The 23,890-nt window shown below is 38.3% G+C and overlaps 1 protein-coding gene across 1 annotated transcript in view; it reads left to right on the top strand.

Moving 5' to 3' along the window:
- LOC150077305 (cytosolic carboxypeptidase 2-like) overlaps positions 1-23,890 on the top strand; it is a 208,585-nt gene that overhangs the window by 38,710 nt on the left and 145,985 nt on the right. Inside the window, 3 exon segments of the mRNA XM_090385851.1 lie at positions 21,243-21,312; positions 21,315-21,362; positions 21,705-21,724. Of these exon segments, the coding sequence (XP_090241977.1) occupies positions 21,243-21,312; positions 21,315-21,362; positions 21,705-21,724 (138 nt within the window).

The following is a 23,890-nucleotide window of genomic DNA, read 5'->3' as shown; positions in this document are numbered from 1 at the left end:
ATGATAATCAAAATTATTTTTTGCATCCAGTTCCTATGTAACCACATCATAATATCCTGTCAAATTTGTTAGACAAGACTTTCCCTTAACAAACCCATTCTGTGTCTGAATTATTGCTGCAGTCTTGTCTAGATGATCCTGCAATGCATCTTTTACCAGTGACTCCATTATTTTACCCGGAACAGAAGTTAAACTAACTGGTCTGTAATTACTCGTGTCACCCTTCGATCCCCCTTTGTGAATTGGGGATACATTTGCACATCTCCAGTCCATGGGAATCACCCCTGAGTCCAAGGATGCTCTCATAATTATGGCTAAAGGTTTGCTTAGTTGCTTTGCCACCTCCTTTAATATAACTGGATAGATCCCATCCACCCCAGGTGCTTTTATTATGTTTAACTTCAGCAATTTCTCCTCCACTTTGCTCTCAGTTATTACAAAATCATTAGGTATACTGCTACAATTTGATAACTTCAGCCATTTTCAAACCTTAATAATTCCTCATGTGTGAATGTAGATGGAAAATACTCATTCAGTTTGTTTGCTATCCGAGCAGGATCATCAACAATCGAACCATCGATGTCAAGTGGACCAATCAGATTCATCCCCTTCCTTTTAGAGTTTATATAAGTAAAGAAATCCTTGCTGTTTTTCTTAGCATCTTTTGCCAAGGATTTCTCGTAATCTGCCTTCGCCTGCCTAACCTACTTTGTCTCCTGATTACAGACTAGCTTATATCTGCCATAGGCTTCTGAGTTGCTTGATAATTTATATGCAACCCATGAATTTTTCTTCTCTATTACGAGTCTCATTAGTTCATTAAATAACCATTTAGGCCTAAACCTTGAACAATATTTCTTAATAGGTATGAAACTTTTAGTAGCTTCCACGATTAATTCCTTGAATGCTTCCCACTTAGAATTTGCTTTTGGTAACCTCGTCAGTTAATTCCACTGTACAGAATTTAAAAACTGTCGGAGACCACTGTACTCACCTTTACGGAAGCAAAAACCCTTTCCTTTACCCCTGATGGTAATTAAAACTTTAAGTAAATCCCACATCAGTACACTGTGATCACTGCCACCTAGTGGTTCCTTTATCTGCAAATTCTTAATACACGAATGATCACTGCTGATTACCACATCAGCGTATTACTCTCTCTGGTTGCCTCTCGAACATGCTGCTGCAGAAAACAATCATCCAATAAATCCACAAAAGTCTGACTAGTGTGTGAGTGACCAACTGAACAGTTCTTTTCAATATCTGGGAAGTTAAAATCCCCCATTATAAGACATTCTGATTTACTAGCTCGCTCTATTTCTCTGTACAATTGTTCAATGTACTCATTCGAGTCATTAAGCCTATAACACACTCCTACTCTTATTTGTGCTTTCGCAGTGCTTATGTCACACCAAACTGACTCAGCAGTGCACTGTTCATCTATATCAACTGGGTGCACTTTTGATTTTATGTTTTTCTTAATTAACAGCATAACACCTCCTCCCTTTCTATCCTGTCTATCCTTTCTGTACACATTGTACTCCCCAAATTCCAGTTCTGCATTTCTTATATCTGTGTGACACCATGTCTCTGCTATCCCAACAATATCTGCCTCTGATGTCTTGACCAACACTTCATCATCAAATTTATTTACTATACTTCTAGCATTGGTATACATGCTCCTATTCCTAGTTACCCTAACACATCCCATATACCCACCTATTTCACGATGACTGCCATCTGTCCCCGAAACACCCAACACCCCTTACTCCGGGTCGCTACTTATTCTAATAGAAGTTGTGCAAGAATCACCTTCACCTCTGCCTGCTGCTACTGTTAAACTGTTAGTCCTTGTATTCCCCCAAGCTATCAGTTTTCCGACCCACCTAACACTGCCTCAAAAGCATCAGCAAATATTCTTGCACCCTTTCTATTTAAGTGTATCCCATCCCTGTAGAAGCAGTCTTTCCTGTTAACAAGTACACACTAGGCTGAAAAAAATTCTATCCCTTGAGCCTTGCACAATCTTTCCAGGGCCGAATTCATTGACAAGGCTCTCATCATATACTGCCTTCTATTGTGTCTGGGCAGAATTGCAGACACTTTCAAATTCAACCTTAATTCCCAGCTTTTTTTCAACAGTGACCTGTACTTGTTAAGTAATTCTGCTGGTCTCCTACTCTTAATATCATTAGTGCCAACATGTACAACTGTATCACCTTTTGTGCCCTTAAAAGATGATATCCGCTCTACAACGTCATCAACCTTTGCCCCTGGCAGACATACCCTGGTCCTGTTCCACCTATCCTTTTTACAACGCATGTTTCCCGTTTCCCTGACAGTAGAGTCACCAACAACTACTAGTTCCTGTGGGACCAGCGCATTCTGCCTTGGGGGTTGCCGCTGTGTTGCATGATGACCAAGTTCAAGCTCTGGTGTTGATGTGGGCAGCTGAGAGCTTGATGGGCCCCTCAATTTAGATCCTTTGAGGGCCTCCACCCTGTCCTTCAATCTCTCATATAGGCCCATAACAACGCTGAGTTGTCGCCTGATTTCCATACACTCCTTACATCGCGCACACACAAAGGCATCCCCATGGCAGTATAAGTTCCTTGCATTAGTGTACATGCAAGTGTACTTGCATGTACACTAATGCAAGGAACATTAAATGAATTTGAAGTACTGACTAAGTTATCAAATGCAGACATTGTGGGAATATCGGAGATATGGTGTTACTAAGACATAAAGGATGCAGAATTTGAATATAGGGACCCTAACACAGCCCATATATTTATCGTATTTCCCCATGTATAAGATGCTCCCATGTATAAGACGCACCTTAATTTTGGGGCCCGAAATTTGAAAAAAAATGTATTACATGAAGTTATTGAACTCAAGTTTTATTCATCATAAAATTCACACAACTCCTCATCACTGTCCAAACTCCCATCCATTAGCTTGACCTCATCTGTGTCTGATGACAAATCACTGTCTTCATATATTGCCTCGTCCTCAGTTCCATCTATGGCATTTGAAATGCCACACTTCTTAAATGATTTGACAAAGATCTCAAACTTGATATTATACCAGAATCTTTTCACCCAGGTACAAACTTCTCCTATAGTTGGTTTCTTCACTCTCTTCCTGCTGGTGTCAAATTGTCCCCAGAAGATTTCATCCATTGGTTCCATTCGTCTCTCATGGCAGCTTTGAAGGGTTTGTTAATGCTGACATCAAGTGGTTGGAGCTGGGATGTCAAGCCTCCAGGTATGACGGCAAGTTTTGTTTTTTGCTCTGCAGCAATCTTCTTTGTGTTTTTTGTTATGTGTGTCCTGAACTGATCAAGCACCAAATGGGCAAGTTTGCGTAAGAGCCCACCTGGTCTCCTGCTCCAAACTTTCTCAAGCCAGATTTCATCCCATCCTGATCCATCCAACCCTTGTCATGAACGTGGACAATCACTCCTTGAGGAATGTCTTCTTTTGGCATTGTTTTGCATTTGAAAATCAGCAAGCATAGAAGGCAGCTTGGTTCTATCGGCACAACAAGCTAGAACAACTGTATAATGGCTCTTTTCGTGTCCACTTTTCTTCACAGTTACAGTTTTCACCCCCTTCTTATCAACAGTTCTGTTACTTGGGACATCAAATTGAAGGGGAACTTTGTCCATATTTGCAATCTGTCCTAACTCAAACTGATGTGTCTTTCAACATTGAATGACAAAACAATGAAATTCAAGGACCTTCTGCTCATAGCTTTCAGGCATCTTTTGGGCAAGTCTGGTGCGTGTACACATGCTTAGTCCATTCCGTTTCATGAACCTGAAGCACCAATTGTGTCCTCCTTTGAAATCAGTAACTTCTTTTTCATCAGCAATTCTTCTTGCCTCATGCTGAACCATCTTTGTGGACACAGGAATTCCAATTGCCCTTTGCTCCTCAATCCATATCTTAAATTCCCTCTCTAAATCAGGCCATTTTGCTGACTTGCCTCTAATGGCCTTCTTCTGCCGTGGCATTTTCAGTAGGGCTTCTTCTTCCTGTAGCCAGTCTCGGATTGTTTTCTCAGTTGGAGGAGGACCAAACTTATGTTCAGCAGCATGATTTCTGTTCACTTTTGCAAACTGGATCACTTTTAACTTGAATTCAGCACTGTACAAAAATCTTTTCTGAGCCATTTCTGGCCAGAACGTAACCTAATATACCAGTAACAAGTGTGAAACAATGAGCGCAAAGGCAACAAGCTGGAAATGCAAGTAAAAAAAATCGACAACCACTGTATAAGACGCACCCAGTTTTTAAACCCCAAATTTTTCGAAAAAAGGTGCATCTTATACATGGGGAAATACGGTACTTGTTCTGTGATGACCCACAGCAGGGCTTGAAATCCCTGACGCATTGCTTTCCAGGCTGCTGCATGTTCCAATAAAAGCAGTGCAAGAATCACTTTCACCTCTGTCTGCTGCTCTAGTTAATCTATTAGTCTGTTTATCATCCCGCCCCCCAAGCTATCAGTTTTCCAATCCACCTAACATTACCTCAATAGCATTAGCATTAGTGAATATTCTTGCACCCCTTCTATTTAAGAATATCCCATTCCTATAAAAACAATCTCTATTTTTAATAATCACACATCACGTTGAAGACACTTTCAAACTTAATCCTAACTTGCAACTTTTTCTCCACATTTCCCTGTACTTGTTAAGTAAGTCCTCAAGTCTTCTACTGTTAATATCATTAGTGCCTACATGTACAAAAGTATTACCTTTCATCCCCTTGGAAGTGATATCTGCTCTGCAACATCATCTACTTTTGCCCCTGGCAGTCAACTCTTGTCCTATTTCACTTGTCCTTTTTGCATGATGCATTTCCCATTTCCCTGACAATAGAGTCACTGACAATAGCTACCTCCTGTGGAACCAGCACATTCTGCCTTGTAGACTGCTGCTGTGTTACCTAATGCACAAGTGAGAGCTTTGGTATTGAGTTGGGCAGCTGAGGACTTTATAGCCCCATTTAATTCATTTGAAGGCATCCACCCTGTTTTTCATGCTCCCATAAACACCCTTCGGAATGCTGATTTCTTCCTCTCTCATCTGCTCCCCCTAAAGAACAACTTGTACCCTTCACCGAGCTCTTTTGCTTTATTTCCCTTCCACCTTGTCTCTTGTAGGCATAGATCTTCACTCTTCTTCTTTGCATCAAATACAATCTATCTATTCTTTCCATTCATCGTCCCATTGTTCAATGTTCCTATTCTAATACTTTTCATCCTCTCCTTCTTCTCTTGCTGGACTAACTTCTTTAACTGAACCTGTCCTTTGTTCAGTAGCCCTGACCCTTTTCTCACAGTTTCCGGGCGACGTGACTGTGCGTCACTTATGGGGTACGCCCTAGCCATTCCACATCTATTTTCCGTCATTCTATCATTTTCTTTTGTTTTGGCATAGTTTTTTTTATGGCCGGATGCCCTTCCTGACGCCAACCGTCACCATTTTATCTGGGCTTGGGACCGGCGCCTATTGAGGCTGGCTCGCCCCCCCTCGGTGGCTGGCTTAATATAATAACATGTTATATTTATTAGTATTTATGACAGGTGTATATTCATTTGAACAGCGAGATATGACAAGCAGTATTTCCCTGCAGTATGGCTTTGTATAAAAGTCTAAACTGTGATTCACTTAATAATGGTACAGGACCATAAATAAAAATTTATTTCATACTTTGCCAAGCATTCTATACGTTGCCTAGGCATTCTATACAATGCCTATAACATATATATAGATAGAAGTAGTGAATGTAACAATTGCTAAAAGTCAGAAAAAAAGTTTGACTTAGGAGACATGTAAGATAAGATCAGGTAAGTCCTGCATAAAGCTAGCTTGCACTTGCAAAGAGAAGATCTCTCTCTCTCTCTCTCTCTCTCTCTCTCTCTCTCTCTCTCTCTCTCTCTCTCTCTCTCTCTCTCTGTGTGTGTGTGTGTGTGTGTGTGTGTGTGTGTGTGTGTGTGTGTGTGTGTGTGTGTGTGTGTGTGTGTGTGTGTGTGTGTGTAATAAAAAATAGAAAGAGTGGTATCAATAGTGACTGAGTTATTTACTAGGAAGTTGTCTGAATGGAGAGAAGAGTAGGATATTGAACCCTTCTGCCTCAGTCAAAACCTTTGTAAATTCCCTGTATAGATTTAGGGAGTTATATGCAAATGTGGGTTACAGAAAATTAAATTAGATTATATTGTGGTAGAATTTTAAAAAAAAATTGAATTCCTATAGAAAAAATATACTGTAAATTTAAATATAGTTTCTACAGAATGAAACAGAATTTAAATAATGCTGAAAATGCTAAAATTAATACTATGAAAATTGCTAATGCTTTAAAAAGACAGAATTCAGTGACATTTTATTAGAGCCCATAATTTTGTTCATTGGATTACTAAGCAACAGTGTTTCTGATACTATTAGTTCAGCGCTGTGTGAGATAGACACAGTATAATTGCTGCACAATTGAAGCTATCTACCTACTGAAGCAGCCTCCATAGCTGAGTGGTCAGGAGCGGAGTCCAGTAGCACATGCCCTTTGACTAGACCGGGGTTCACGCCCCTGACTGCTAAATATGGTCGATCTGCCAACCTGCACTTGTCCAGCTTGGCAGATTAGGGTCCATTTCTCTCAACATGAATTGTTGAAGAGGTTTTACATCCTTCAGTGGATTGGTAATGGCTGCAGTTTACTTTTTTTTTTTTTTTTTTTTTTTACCTACTGAAGTACAGTAGTAGAAGCCATGAGCTTTTGTTGTTACATTTAGTAGACAGCTGCTTGACAAATAACTCAGTCACTGTTGATGCAATACTAGTTTTAGGAAGTGTCAATGTCCAAGGTGTAATGCCTGTATTACTGATGAATCAGAAATCCAACTTTCTGATTTGTGAAAGATTTGATTGAAGCATTGGTAGAGATCTCATGGATTGCTATGGAATCTTCAAGAGCGGTGGTATCCAACCTTTTTTGTAACAGGGACCATATTCAAAGTTAGATTTGTTTTGCTGGCCACACTCAATGATTCGAGAAAAATTAGTGTATTACATTTTCCCTATCTTGTTACATGTAAACAGAAAGTTTCCATTTTCATGTTACTGTTTTTTTTATTTTCAGGCTAAATATAAAAAATGGAAATTCTCAACAGTTTTATGTGCAACAAATCTGTGTCAGTGATTTATTTTTTAGATTTTATTAAAATTATAAAAATGCAACTTAATTTTCTTTTTAAAAAATACTTTTCTTTTTTCTTTCTTTTTTTTTTTTTTTTTAATACCTTACTTTTGCTTATAGCAATAGCATTAGTAGAGGTATATGATGCAAGAAAGCAAGCTTATATAGCATCAGCCAAAAAAAAAAAAAAAAAACCTCATTTCACCCATCCATTCACCTCAAATGTTTGTCTACTTCTGACTTGAATTTATTTAAGCTGTCAACTTGCTGGAAGTTTTTTACAGCAATCAACCACCTGCTGGCTAAAAGCAAATTTCAAAACATCTCTTCTACAACTGTCTTGACTCAATTTGAATTTATGTACCCCCAGGCGACTAATCTGGGCAAGAGGAAGAATCCCATCAACATTACGCTTGCTCAAACCATTCAAGAATTTATACAACTCCCTTGCTTCATAAGAGCAACCCTTTGTTCCCTTCACCAACCTTGTTGCCCTTCTCTGTACTCTTTCCAGCAGCTCTGCATTCTTCCTAAAATGAGCCCTCCAGACTGTATACAGTATTCAAGTTGTGGCTGACCATTGCCTTATACAAGAGGATAATCACTTTCTTATCCCTGCTAGAAATATTCCTGTATATTATTCACAAGACACCAGGAGTTACTCTTGCAGACTGTCTGCATTGCTCAGAAAACTCATATCTGACTGCACAATTACCCCAGGTCTTTTTCATTCTCTGCCACCCTGAGTTTAGTACCACACAGTTGATACTTTACTTTGGGGTTACTGCTACCCATATGCAGTACTTTGCATTTGTCAATGTTAAACTATAGTTGCCCCCTCTCAGCCCATCTGCTCAACTTTTTTAGATCCTGTTGCAGTAGCATACTGTCATACCTTCATCAATATCATTAATAAATACAGAAAACAGCAACAGATAAAAAAACTGTACCCTGGGGGACTCCGCTAATAACTTTAGTCCACGAAGAGCAGTGTCCATTGATTACCACTCTCTGCCTTCTTCCACTCAACCATCCTTTTATCCATAGCAGCAATTTACCCTTAATGTCATAGTGCTTCAATTTGTATAGTACTCTTCCATGTGCAAAAGTATCAAAAACTTTCCTAAAATCCAAGTATATAATATCAGAATTATTTTTTTGCATCCAGATCCTTTGTGACCACATAATATTAACCAATCAAATTGGTCACACAAGCCTTCCCCTTAACAAAAGCATGCTGTGTCTGAACTATAACTGCAGTCTTGTCTGGATGATCCTGCAGTGCTTCTTTAACCAGTGCATTCATTAATTAGTGCATTATTTTTTGCACCTCAACATTTTTTGCACAATACAACTTCAACATTTTTTTCACAATAAAAACCAAAATCATAATCATGATGAAGGCTCCATTAATTTCCCTGGAACAGACGTTAAACTAACAGGTCTGTAATTACTTGGTCACCCTGAGACAGAGGCGGATTTAACGGCGGGCGCACCGGGCGCGCGCCCTGGGCCCCGACTTCTGAAGGGCCCACGCAAAACCCCAACAAATTAGTTGAACATTAGTTCAAAAATTTGTGATTATTATTATGCTATTATTAATTATATTATACATATATTCAAATTTTATTGGAAATTAAACATTAATAGTACATAATATTTTTTATTTATTTAAAAAAATGGTTAACATGTATTTTTATTTTCCCTGTCTCTCTCTTTTTTTAAGGGGCCCCAATATTTTCTTCTGCGCCCGGGGCCTCAACCGACCTTAATCCGCTCCTGCCCTGAGATCCTCCTTTGTGAATTGGGGGTCACATTTGTACATCTCCAGTCCATGGGGACCTCTCCTGAGTCCAAGAAAGCTCTCATAATTATGACTAAGAGTTTGTTACTTCCTTTGCCTGCCTTATGTTTTAATTTTAGTATTTCTTATTTATTAATTTTAATATAACTCGATAGATTCCATCCACCCCACGTACCTTTCTTATGTTTAACTTCAACAAATTTCTCCTCCACTTTGCTACAATTATTACAAAATCATTTAGCTCCCTGCCAGAGTTTGATCAACTTCTGGCATTCCCCTCCCTGAATAACTCCTCATGAATGAATGTAGATGGAAAATACTCATTCTGTTTGTCTGCTACATTAATAGCAGACAAGCCCATACTCACCTGATGTGAGCAGGATCCTCAACATTCGAATCATCAATATCAAGTGTACCAATCTGATTCATCCCCTTCTTTCTAGAGTTTACCTAAGTAAAGAACTCTTTGCTGTTTTTCTTTCATCATTTGCCAAATATTTCTCATAATTTGCCTTTGCCTGCCTAATCTCCTTTATGACTTGGTTACAGACTATCTTATATCTACCACAGGCTTCTGTGTCACACAGATAATTTATATGCATCCCCTGCATTTTTCTTCTCTGCAAACTATCTCATTAGTTCATCTTCATTTAGGCCTAAACCTTGAAAAATATTTCTTAGTTGGTTTAGTTGGTGTGAAAAGCCTAGTATCTTCCAAGATTAATTCTTTGAATGCTTCCCATTTAGAATTTTCTGTATGTTTTAATTTTAGTATTTTTTTTAAATTTTTTAAAATTTAATTTATTATTATTAAATTAATTTATTATTAAATTAATAATAAATTTTTAAATTTATTATTATTAATTTAAAAACTGTCTGAGACCACCGTATTCACCTTCACGAATGCAAAAATATCCCTGATGGTAGTTAAATTTTTGAGTAAGTCCCACATCAGTACCGTGTGATCACTGCCACATAGTGTTTCCTTTATCTGCAGATTCTTAATGCATGTAGAATCACTACTGATAATTAGATCAAGAGTATTACTCCCTCTAGTTGCCTCTTGAACATGCTGCTGTAGAAAACAATCATCCATTAAATACACAAAGCTTTGCTAGTGTGTGAGTGACAAACTCACAAGTTCCAGTCAATATCTGGGAAGTTAAAATTCAACCTTATAAGATGACCTGATTTACTGGCCCACTCTATTACTCTGTGTATAGTTGTTCATTATACTCATTAGAGTCATTAGGCCTATAACACACAAACTCCTACTGCCACTTTTGCTTTCCCCGTGCTCACACAATTCTGCATTCCTTATAGGAATGCAGAATTGTGTGAGACCACATCTCTGATATCCCAACAATATCACTTGTTCCGCAATGACCTGTAGTCCCTGAAATCCCCAGCACCTTGTTTTTTTGGCTGCTGCTCTTTCCAATAGAAGCAGTGCAAGAATCATTTTCACCTCCACCAGTGGCTACTGTTAGTCTATCAGTCCATGTATCCCCCCCCCCAAGCTAGTAGTTTTCCAACTCACCTAACACTGCCTCAATAGCATCAGCAAATATTCTTACACCCTTGCTATTTAAGTGTATCCCATCCCTCTAGAAGCAGGCTCTCCTGTTAGCTAGCACAGACCATGCTGAAAAAAATTCTACCACAAGTCTCGCACAATCTCTCCAGGGCCGAATTGTCAAGGCTCTGATCATATACTCCTTCATATCGTGTCCAGGCAGAATTGCAGACACTTTCAAATTCAGCTCTAACTCACAGCTTTTTTTCACCATTGACCTGTACTTTAGTAAATCCGCAGATCTCTTACTCTTAAGGTCATTAATGTGTGCCAACATGTACAACAGTATAACCTTTTGTGCTCTTAAAAGATAATATCTGCTCTACAACGTTATCAACTTTTGTCCCTGGTAGACATACATTGGTCTTATTCCAACTGTCCTTTTTGCACAATATATTCCCTGTTTCCCTGACAATAATCACCGACGACAACTAGTTCCTGTGGGACCAGTGCATTCTGCCTCAGGGATTGCTGCTGTTTTGCCTGATGTTCAAGTGCAAGCTCTGGCATTGATGTGGGCAGCTGAGAGCTTGATGGGTCCCCCAATTTAAGTCCTTCAGGGGCATCTATCTTGTTCTTCAAGCTCTCGTAAAGGCCCATAACAATGCTGAGTTGGCACCTAACTTCTTCACACTTTTAAATGCTCAATTTAGAAAATTTGCAACCTGAAAAGGATCACTGATTTTCAATATTAAGGTGAATATTTATTATTATTATCCATAAGGTGCAAGGAAGCCTGAGGCTTTTGCTGCATCAGTCAAAAAATAAATTTCTGAATTACTCAGAGAGAGAGAGAGAGAGAGAGAGAGAGAGAGAGAAGTAGAAGGGAATCATCTAGAAAGAATGATGATGTCCAGCTGAGGACCCTAGGTGTGCCAAGCCCATGCTCACCTGATGTGAGCCGCTGGAATAAATATAATGATACACCTAAAATTGAAAATATTCAAAAATTTTTTTAAATATAATACACAACATTTACTAAACAACACTTAATATTTAATGAGATGATTGAGTATGGATATTTTTAGATAATTATTCAAAATTTGGTTGAAACTTTGCAATTCTTAATGCGGAATGAATGTGCTCATCTGTTATTCTGTTTCTTTTTAAATATTTATTTTATTTTATGCGTGAAAAAAGTTTCTTGGAAAAATATGTTTATCGAAGCAAAGTAGCCATTTTCATGGCTGCATGAGCCGTATAAAAATTATTCGCAGGCCATAGGTTGGACAATCACTATTATAGATTCCATCATTTGTCCACCAAATCTGTAGATAAAAAACAGAAAAATACCGATACTATGGAAATTGAAGAAAAGGAGCAAGATGAACCAGTTCTATAACTCTACACAACTGATGATATGGACAGTGGTGGTCATTCAACTATAGCATTAGCATTAGTAGAGGCATATGATGCAAGAAAGCAAGTTTATGCAGCATCAGCCAAAAAAAAAAAAAAAAAACTTCCACTTCACCCTTCCGTTCATTCGAAATACCTGTCCAGCTCAGCCTTTATTTAGGCTATCAACTTCCACAACAGGGGATGGAAGTCTGTTCCACCAACCAACTACCCTCTGGCTAAAGGCAAATTTCTGCACATCTGTGCTACATCTGTCTTTCGTCAATTTGAATTTATGCCCTCCCAGGTGTTTATTCTGAGCCAGAGGCAGAATCCCATCAGCATTGAGCATGCTCAAACCATTCAAGGCTTTATACACCTCTATCAGATCACCTCGCCGGTGCCTAGTCTCCAGACACTGTAATTTGCAAAACTTAAGCCTTTCTTCGTAAGAGCAACCCTTTGTTCCATTCACTAATCTTGTTGCCTTTCTCTGTACTTGTTCCAGCAGCTCTGCATACTTCTTGAAATGAGGCCTCCAGACCTGTATACAGTACTCAAGGTGTGTGGCCTGACCATTGCCTTATACAAGGGAATAATCACCTCCTTATCCCTGCTGGAAAAATTCCTGTATATCATTGATAAGACACCATGAGCTACTCTTGCAGCCCGTCTGCACTGCTCAGAGAACTTCATATCTGCCTGCACAATTACCCCAGGTCCTTTTCATTCTCTACCACTGTCAGTGTAGTACCACAGAGTTGATACTTTGCTCTGGGGTTGCTGTTTCCCATATGTAGTACTTTACATTTGTCAACGTTAAACTTCATTTGCCACCTCTCAGCCCATCTGCTCAACTTTTCCAGATCCTGTTGCAGCTTTCTCTAGAAAAGAAAAAATCAAAACAGATCGGTGCAAACTGGCAGCCCGACATAAATCATTGGAATCAATAACTAAGTCCAAATAATGCATACTTCTTCAGTGGAATTATTTCACCTTGTCATGGGCTTCGAACTAACCTTAATGATATCAAAGATCTGATTTCATCTATAATCTTGCAAGTTTTTTTTTTACAAGAAACCAACCTAACTCTGCACATAAGCATTTCAATCAAACACTACAATATATATAGGCAAGAGCGTAAAACCACAACAACCACTCATGGAGGGATCACCATTCTGGTAGACTTTAATATTCCATCCAGGCATATCCAGCTGCAAACGCCTCTTGAAGCAGTCACAGTGTGCATCGTGACAGGAATTCCCCTTACTATGGCTTCACTATATATTCCACCTGACCATACATAAACAGTGCAAGACTTAGAGGACTTGATTGACCAATTACTATCTCCTTTCTGTCTGATAGGCGATCTTAATGGGTATCATTGCATTTGGGGTTCACTTCATACAGACCAAAGAGGGCAGATGATCGAAAAACTTCTAGATAGCAGGAATTGATCGATCTTCTGCAGTTGATCTCACCATCTGTTCTCTGCCTCTCTTTTCTGTTCTTGACTGGTTTGTATCAAATGATCCCTATAACAGTGATCATTACCCAATTGTTTGTCACCTATTAACAAATGGCATACCACAATTTATAAGAGGTAAAAAGTGGAAATTTTGCAAAGCAAACTGGGAAAAATACCAATGTGCTATTTTTTAGATGAGCAAACTAAAAGGCATTGTGATATCAATAGTGCTGTTACTTATGTTGCAAACCAAATCATCTCTGCAGCAAATATTTCAATACCATTTTTATAATACTAATCAGTACTATAAACATTACAAGCAGTGGTGGAATGAAGAATTCCTGGAAGCAAAGAAAGAGAAAAATAAAGCTTGGAATCAATTCAGAAATTTCTCCACCACCACTAATCTTATAAAATATAAGAAAGCCAGAGAAAAAGCACGTTATATATGTCAGAAATCTCAAAAAGAGTCCTGGATATCTTTTGCTAACAAAATTAATAGAAATACCGACACTAGAATTATCTGGAATAAAATTAGACAAATCTCAGGTAAATATTCAACAGCCCCTAAACCAATAATGAGCTGGAAAGGCCATGACGTAACTGATCCAGACAAAATTAATTTCCGCACAACTCATGAGATTCCATACAATTAACCGTTCACTATAAATGAGCTATATAAAGTCTTAGCCAAATCAAAACAAAGTGCAGCAGGTCCAGATGGAATTCACTATGAAATGATTAAGAAAATTCCTTATTCATGCTCCTACTGCTTTATAATAGGATATACCTTGAGTACACATATCCAGACTCTTGGTGACATTCGTTTGTGCTGGCCCTTCCAAAACCAGGGAAGGACCACTCAAATCCAAATAATTATAGCCCTATTTCCCTCACTAGCTGTCTTAGTAAAACTTTAGAAAGAATGGTGAATGATCGGTTAATGTGGTTTCTTGACTCACACAATCTCCTTAGTCCCAGCCAATATGGTTTTTGGAAAAACAGATCAACACTAGATATATTGCAAAAAGTCAAAGCAAACATCCGCAATTCCTTTCTCCGAAATGTACATCTTGTTTTGATATATCTCGACATTGAAAAGGCTTTTGATTCTACCTGGAGATATGGTATCCTACAGGAATTGCACAAATTAGGATTGTGTGGCCATCTACTAAAGTTATTATTAGCTATATGGTGCAAGGAAGCCTGAGGCTTATGCTGCACCAGCCAAAAAAAAATTTCCCCGAGTTACCCTGAGAGAGAGAGAGAGAGAGAGAGAGAGAGCTAGAAGGGAATCACCAAGAAAGAGAAGAATGATGAGATCCAGCTCAGGACCCTCCTCCAGAACTTCACGTATAAAAGAACTTTCCAAGTCTGCTACCATATTATTTTGTCTCAAAAATATACAATCAAGAACAGGGGTACCCCAAGGCTTAGGGCAACCCTTTTTGCAATAAAATCAATCCTATCCACAGAAGTCATTCCAGAAACAGTAGAAACATATCTATATGCAGACAATCTCACTATTTCATGTCACTCACAGAATATGTGGACAATTCAGAGAGCTTCAATGCACTATAAACAAAATAGATCCTGGTCCACCTATAATGGATATCGACTCTCAGTGCAAAAGACAGCAGCAATACACTTCTTGAGAAAATGAAAGATGCATCCTGATCCCCAGAACTAAGAATAAGTAATCAACAAATCCCACTGAAACGTAGTATCTGACTACTTGGTCTAATCATGGATCACAAATTAAATTTCCTAGACCATATAAAACATCTGTATACAGTGTGCATAAACAAATTAAACATTCTACAAGCAATATCTGCCACGACATGGGGAGCTGATCGTTATTCACTTTTGCACATTTATCGAGCAATGATAAGATCAAGATTAGATTATGGTTAGCATTAGCATTGGTAGAGGCATTTGATGCAAGAAAGCAAGCTTATGCAGCATCAGCCAAAAAAAAAAAAATAAAAAAACCACTTCCACTTCACCCCTCTGTTTGTTCGAAATACCTGTCCAGCTGAGCCTTAAACTTATTTAGGCTATCAACTTCCACGACAAGGGATGGAAGTCTGTTCCACCAACCAACCACCCGCAGACTAAAGGCGAATTTCCGCACATCTATCCTACACCTGTATTTCCTCAATTTGAATTTATGATCTCTCAGGTGATTATTCTGAACAAGAGGAAGAATCCCATCAGCATTGATGGGATTCTTCAGGCATGCTCAAACCATTCAAGGCTTTATACACCTCTATCAGATCACCTCGCTGGTGCCTAGTCTCCAGACACTGTAATTAGCAAAACTTAAGCCTTTCTTCGTAAGAGTACCCCTTTGTTCCATTCACTAATCTTGTTGCCCTTCTCTGTACTTGTTCCAGCAGCTCTACATCCTTCTTGAAATGAGGCCTTCAGACCTGTATACAGTACTCATTGTGTGGCCTGACCATTGCCTTATACAAGGGAATTATCACCTCCTTATCCCTGCTAGAAAAATTCCTGTATATCATTGACAAGACACCATGAGCTACTCTTGCAGCCCGTCTACACTGCTCAGAGAACTTCATATATGCCTGCACAATCACCCCAGGTCCTTTTCATTCTCTCCCACTGTCAGTGTAGTACCACAGAGTTGATACGTTGCTCTCCCATATGTAGTACTTTAAATTTGTCAATGTTAAACTTCATTTGCCACCTCTCAGCCCATCTGCTCAACCTTTCCAGATACTGTTGCAGCAGCAGCATAGTGTCAGTAGTGTCCTTGACAACCCTGCCAACCTTTGTATCGTCTGGAAACTTAGACATTAGGCTTGATATACCATCATCAATATCATTTATAAATACAGAAAACAATAATGGACCCAACACTGAACCCTGAGGGACTCCACTAATAAAAGTAATCCACGATGAGCAGTGTCCATTGATTACCACTCTCTGTCTTCTTCCCCTCAACCATCCCTTTATCCATAGCAGCAATTTACCTCCAATGCCACACTGCTCCAATTTGTGCAGCAGTCTTCCATGTGCAGCAGTATCAAAAGCCTTTCTAAGATCCAAGTATGTAATATCAAATTTATTCCCTGCATCCAGTTCTTTTGTGACTGCATCATAATATCCAATCAAATTGGTCAGGCAAGACTTCCCCTTAACAAAACCATGCTGTGTCCGAGCTATAACTGAAGTCTTGTCTAGACGATCCTGCAGTGCTTCTTTAACCAGTGTCTCCATTAATTTTCCTGGAAGAGAAGTTAAACTCATAGGTCGATAATTACTTGTGTTGGCCTTTGATCCTCCTTTGTGAATTGGGGTCACATTTGCACATCTCCAGTCTGTGGGTACCTCCCCTGTGTCCAAGGAAGCTCTCATAATTATGGCTAAGGGTTTGCTTACTTCCTTTGCTGCCTCTTTCAATATAACTGGATAGATCCCATCCACCCCAGGTGCCTTCCTTGTGGTTATCTTCAACAATTTCTCCTCCACTTTACTCCCAGTTATTTCAAGATTCTGTAGCTTACTGCTAGAGTTGAATACACCTCTGGCATTCCCCTCGCTGAATAACTCCTCATGTGTGAATGTCGATGCAAAATATTCATTTAGTTTGTTAGCTACCTGAGCAGGATCATCAACAGTTGACCCATCGATATCAAGTGGACCAATCTGATTCATCCCCTTCCTTCTAGAGTTTACATAAGTAAAGAACTCTTTGCTGTTTTTCCTTGCATCCCTTGCCAAAGATTTCTCGTAATCTGCCTTCGCCTGCCTAACCTCCTTTGTAACTTGGTTACAGATCAACTTGTATCTATCTTAGGTTTCTGTGTTACGTGTTAATTTGTATGTATCGCATGCATTTTTCTTCTCTGCCATATGTTTCATTAGTTCATCTGACATCCATTTAGGCCTAAACCTTGAACAATACAGTAAACCCCCGCTATTCGCGGGGATTTATTGTATTGTTCCTGAGAAATGTCGCGAATACAGAAAACGCGAATACTGAGTTATGGCTCCCATAGTAATAAAGGGGTTCCGTTCCAAAGTATGAAATATATAAGACAAATTAGTCTAAAATTTTGTCTATGTATGTATTATAGGTACCTTCATAATATGACTATGTACATAGACAGTACATAGTGAAATGCAAGCATATGGCATCGAAATGAAAATAAGAAACACTTTAATATTAAATGTAATATTTATTAGAAATTTCAAACAAATCTTTCAAACCAGCGCCCTTGCTAACTAAAATAACTTATCCGCCAGTGCCATTACCAGTTTCGCTTAAGTGTTGATAAAGAAGTTTTGCCTTTTCACGAATGATGAGTGAACTTAACGGAATTTTATTTTGAGTTCGGTCTTCTATCCACAGATTTAAAGCTTTTCCAATTTTTTCTAATTTAATCACGAGTTACAGAGCAAAGTTTTGAAGCAATTAGCGCGTTTTCACGGACACTACGGCGGATTTTTTCTCCGATTCTTGATTGATTGTACCATTGACTCATTGATTTTATAATGTTTTGCCACTGAGAAGACACTTTCACCATTAGAAATTTTGTCTAATAACTCAATTTTATTCGCCAATGTCATCACCTTCTTTGATAATTTCACATTCACATTTCCTTGTTATTCGTAGCCATATTTTTGTATGGATTAGAAAGAACTTGTCCAAATAAAGTCACTTTATTCCGTTAACACACTCGAAAAAGTCTGTTTTACACTGCAAAATGGTAGATTTATCAATTTATAAATTGATAAATTTATTCAATTTTAAAAGCATATAAATAAAAACAAACGACGAAACCTTCCATGGCAAGCACATAACACATACCGAACAAGGATTAGCGAGAAACATCCCACGCTCAGCGATTTTTCATCCCTCTCCCCCCACTGAGCGCTGTTTTGACTGGGAAAGATAATATTAGCCACGCCCATGTTTTTTATGGCAGAAAATGTTCACGGCGCTTTAAAATTCACATTTTTTTAGGTTTCATTTTATGTTAAAATCAGCGACCGTGAATATGCGAAACCGCGAATACAGATACCGCGAATAGCGGGGGTTTACTGTATTTCTTAGTTGGTATGTAAAGCCTAGTAGCTTCCAAAATAAGTTCTTTGAATGCATTTTCAATTTGCTGTTGGTAACATCATCAGTTGGTTCCACTGTATAGAATTTCAATACTGTCTCAGTCCATCGTAGTCCGCCTTTATGAAAGCAATAACCCTTCCCTTTACGAAAGCAATAACCCAATAACCCCTAATGGTAGTTACCTCTTTGAGTAAATCCCACTTCAGCACACTGTGATCACTGCCACCTAGTGGTTCATTTATCTGCAGATTCTTAATGCATGAAGAATCACTAGTGATAATCAAATCAAGAGTATTACTCCTTCTAGTTGCCTCCCAAACATGCTGATGTAGAAAACAATCATCCAATAAATCCACAAAAGCCTTGTTAGTGTGTGAGTGACCAGCCCCCAAATTCCAGTCAATATCTGGGAAGTTAAAATCCCCCATTATAAGACTCTGATTATACTCATCAGAGTCATTAGGCCTACAGCACACTCCTACTCTCAATTTGATCTCCCAATGCTTATGTCACACAAAACTGACTCGACACTGCACTGTCCAGCGATGTCGACTGGTTCACTTCCCTTGGATTTTATGTGTTTTTTAACTAATAGCATAACCCCCTACCTCCCTTCATATCCTGTCTATCCTTTCTGTACACATTGTACTCCCCAAATTCCAGTTCTGCATTCCTTATTTCTGTATGACACCACGTCTCTGAAATCCCAACAATATCTGCCTTTGATGTTTTGAGCAATACCTCAAATTCATCAAATTTATTTACCAAACTCCTAGCATTGGTGTACACACAAGTACCTGTTTCTATTCTTAATCTACCCTAACACAACCCATGTGTTCTTGTACCGCAACGACTCCCAGCAGTCTCTGAATATCTCTGCATCTTGTTTTTTCAGGCTTCTGCTCATCCAAGTAGAAGCAGTGCAAGACTTTCACCTCTGCCAGTGGCTACTGTTAATCTATTAGTCTTTGTCTCCCCCCAAGCTAGCAGTTTCCGACCCACCTAACACTGCCTCAATAGCATCAGCAAATATTCTTGCACCCTTTATATTTAAGTGTATCCCATCCCTGTAAAAGCAGTCTCTCCTGTTAACAAGTACAGTCCATGCTGAAAAAATTCTACCCCTTGAGCCTTGCACAATCTTTCCAGGGCCGAATTGATCGACAAGGCTCTCATCATATACTCCTCTCCTGTCGTGTCTTGGCAGAATTGCAGACACTTTCAATTCAACCCTAATTCACTGCTTTTTTTCAACAGTGACCTGTACTTGTTAAGTAATTCTGCCGGTCTCCTACTCTTGATATCATTAGTGCCAACGTGTACAACTATATCACCTTTTGTGCCCTTAAAAGATGATATCCCATCTACCATCTACTTCTGCCATCTACTGTGCTGCGAGGAAAAGTGTTCTAAATTGGTTAGATCCTATCCATCACAGTGCATTATGTGTTGTTTCTAGAGCATTTCCTACATGCCTGTGTACAGTCTCATACACAGAGATTTATGAACTCCCACTCAGCCCTTCGTAGACAACTTCTTCTTCTTCTTCTGAACTACACTGCAAAAATTCAAAGCCTTCCAGAACATCAACATGGCAATACCTGTATACTCCAAAATGGGAAACGATATGAGAACAAACCAACATATGCAAACCTGCTGGCATACGACTAAAGAAATACTTTCACAGTGGAACTTAAATATGGATAAAATCTATCAAGATACCTCCATATACCCTTCCCCTGTGGGAAATCATTTTGATTCCTGGAAATTTTGGAATATTGGGCAATGAATGTGCTGATCAAACTGCCAGACATCCATCAAATGAAAATTATCACCTGCATAAAATTCCACACAGTGACTAAAAATGTCATTCGAAAAGCCTCTGAAAAATATATGGACACAGACCTGGAAATCTCAAGAAAAACCTGTACTGTACTGTTTTAGAAACTAAACAAAGTTTACACCTGTCACAAGTGTAAATTTTCTTTTTCAGTGTGAAAGGTTACAGATGTAAACCTTCACAAATTGTTGCACCACCATTTTGTAACATTTAGGAATGCTACCACCGAAGGGTTAAGATTTACACAGATAATTTTTATTCAATGTTCACTCACTGTTAATTATTGTACTTGTAGGATTTGATGTATTTATTGTATATATTTAGTGTTTGTGTTGTATTTGTATGGCAATGTATTGTATTTTCTGTATCTTTTCTAGATTATCACGTTGGTTTCATTATGCAATAAGCTATATAACTTCCTAGCCTTGGTATTCCAGCAAATGCTGCATAGTATCATACAGATATTATGCAGCTTTTTTTTTTTTTATTTAATAAACTGAAATTAAGATTTGTATGTGAATTTCTTATAAGGTTCTCATCTCTGTACTTGTGTTTCTTTGGAATAACCTTTCTTCTTATGGATTTCTTAAAAAAATTATAACCTGTGTGGAGGTATTCATGTGCTGTGCGAAAAAAGTTTTCTTCCCTCTTCCCAGCTCTGCCCTTATACATGTTTTAAATTATGACTAAAAAGAAGAAGAAAATGGTCTTGTATGCAAATAACACTTTTTTTTCATTAAAAAAGATGATTCTATGATGTTTAATATTAAAATACTCATTTCAAAAGTTTTTTTTAAAGATAAATGGAAACTTAATTTCATATTGTACTCTTTTTCATATACTTCATCAGATAGAAATGAATTAGATTGCCATCTTATTATACATATCACTAATATTATGTTAATATTATCTTTAGGATTACATGTCTTTTCTACAAAGCAATGAAGCAATTGCTTCTATATGTAAACAGCGTGTATTGTGCCGAACCTTGCTGGGAACTTAGTACCAGTGTTGACCATCACTTCTGATGGAACAAGTGTTGATAATGTGAAGGTAATTTTTTATTTTTTATTTTTTTGTATTTGATCGATCTGCTTGATGAATTATTATTTCTAGGTTTGTACATATCTATATACTTTGAAAGACAAAAAAATTAAAAACTACAAATATTTTGGCTTTATATTAATTATATAGTAAAATTTTTTTTTTGTTTTAACTTTGACTGACATGAAAAGATGTTATATATTTAAGCCCTCACTAGAATAAAGCTGTATACCTCTCAGCTAGGCATATATTTTAATTTTCAGAAATGAGAAAAAAAGGAAGACTAATGTACTGGATTACTTCTAAGTTGTTTTTTTAGTGGCATGGTGCATAGATAAATGAAATTGGAGAAAAGTGAAAACTTAAGCACTCCAATCTATATCAAGTAAAATGTCTTTAATTTCTTAAAATAATAGAGATATTAGCATTAGTTACGGCATATGATGCAAGAAAGCAAGCTTATATAGCATCAGCCAAAAAAAACCAAAAAAAAAAACCTTCCCATTTCACCCCATCCAGTCACTCAAATGTTTGTTTAGTTAAACCTTAAATTTATCTAAACTATCAACTTTCACAACAACAGATGGAAGTCTGTTCCAGCAATAAACTACCCGCTGGCTAAAGGCAAACTTCAGCACATCAAATAGAGTCAATTTGAATGTATGCCCCCTCAGATTCTAATCTGAGCAAGCAGAAGTATCCCATCAGTGTTGAGCTTGCTCAAACCATTCAAGGCCTTGTACACCTCAATCTGATCATCTTGCAGGTGCAAGGTGATCACCTACACAGCGAAAAATGAAACGAATTATGTTAGGAATCAGACTGTTAGATAAGAAGAGAAACATGAATTGGCAGGAGCAGCAGTGCGTAGCACACGCTTCTTGATTAGACCGGGGTTCGAGCCCATCACCACCAAATACGGAGGATGCGGAAAGGTCGGGGAATGACCACCGCATATCCCCGGAGCGATATGATCTTAGTTGCTAATGCTCCTAAAAACCAAATAACAACAACAAATACATGAATTAGGCAGCAAACTCCAAGTAAAGGACATTCTTATCAAAACTAAAGAACTAAAATGGTCTTGGGAAGGACACATAACTCAAAGACATGATGACAGAGGAACTAAGAAAATAACAGAATAGTACCCAAGAGGAGCTAGAAGAAAACCTGGAAGACAATGGAGATGGACAAATGAAAGTCACGAGTTTATGGGTAGTAACTGGATGGCTATTGCACAAAACAGAATAAACTGGAAAGTTGCTGGAGAGGCCTTCATCCTGCAGTGGATTGAAAATGGCTGATGATGATGATCCCAGTGTGTAAGGCAGTGGTCAGGCCACGTCTTGAGAACTGCATACAGATCTAGAGGCCTTATTTTAGGAAGGATATTTAACTTCTGGAATGAGTACAGAGAAGGGCAGTGAGATTGATGAGTGGAACAAAGGGGCTCATACCAAAAGAAAGCGAGGCTTCAGTTCTTCAAATTTTAGCATCTGGAGACTAGGCAGCTGCGAGGTGATCTGATTGGTGTGTTTAAAGCTTTGAATGGTTGTAGCAAGTTTAATGCTGCTGTGATTCTTCCTTTTGCTCAGACTATGCACATGTGTGGAACAGAAATTCAAATTGAGGAAGGATGGTTGTAGAATACATGCATGAAAGTTTGTTTTTAGCCAGCAGGTAGTTGACTGCTGGAACTAATTTCATTTGTACCTGTTCTAGTGGACGTTGATAGAGATTAACACAAATTCAGTGCAGATTTCAAAATCTTTTAACAAAATTGCCTGGAGTTATTGGTCAAGCAAGAAATGCCAGCACACCCTCCGAAGCATGGAATTGCCTTATTACAGATAAAATTGTTGAATACACAAATCAGTATATTCAGATTGTTCAGTCAAACTACAGCCGAGAAAGAGATGCCAGATTTACTGACAAAACTGAGATAAAACCTTTAATTGGCCTTCTTTATTTAGCTGGAACACTTCAGAGTAACAAGCAGAGATTGGAAGAGTTATGGGGAACTGATTGAAATGGTGTTGCAAAATTTCGCTTAGTAATGAACCAGAGATGCTTCAAGTTCCTTATCAGGTGTATAAGATTTAATGATCGAGCAACAAGGGATAAGAGAAGAAAACTTGATCTCCTCGCCCCTGTAAGAGAGAAATTCATTGAGTTTGTGAAAAACTGCAAGATGTGTTACCCTCTGGATCAGAACCTATCTATTGATGAGAAATTAGAGGTCTTCAGAGGAAAATGTGATTTGAAACGTTATATACCTTCAAAGCCCAACAGATATGGACTCAAATTTAGCATTAGCAGAGGCATATGATGCAAGAAAGCAAGCTTCTACAGCATCAGCCAAAAAAAAAAAAAAAAAAAACCTTCCCATTTCACCTATCCATTCACTCCAAATGTAGTTCTGCCTGGAATTTATTTAAGCTGTCAACTTCTACAACAGATAGAAGTTTCTTCAAGCAGTCAACCACCTGCTTGCTAAAGGCAAATTTCCACACACATATT

This window comes from Mastigoproctus giganteus, chromosome 12, assembly GCF_048544385.1.
Source record: "Mastigoproctus giganteus isolate SK-2022 chromosome 12, ASM4854438v1, whole genome shotgun sequence".
Lineage (NCBI taxonomy): Eukaryota > Metazoa > Arthropoda > Arachnida > Uropygi > Thelyphonidae > Mastigoproctus > Mastigoproctus giganteus.
Note: the sequence above shows the minus strand (reverse complement) of the source record. Positions and strands in the feature narration are given on the sequence as shown.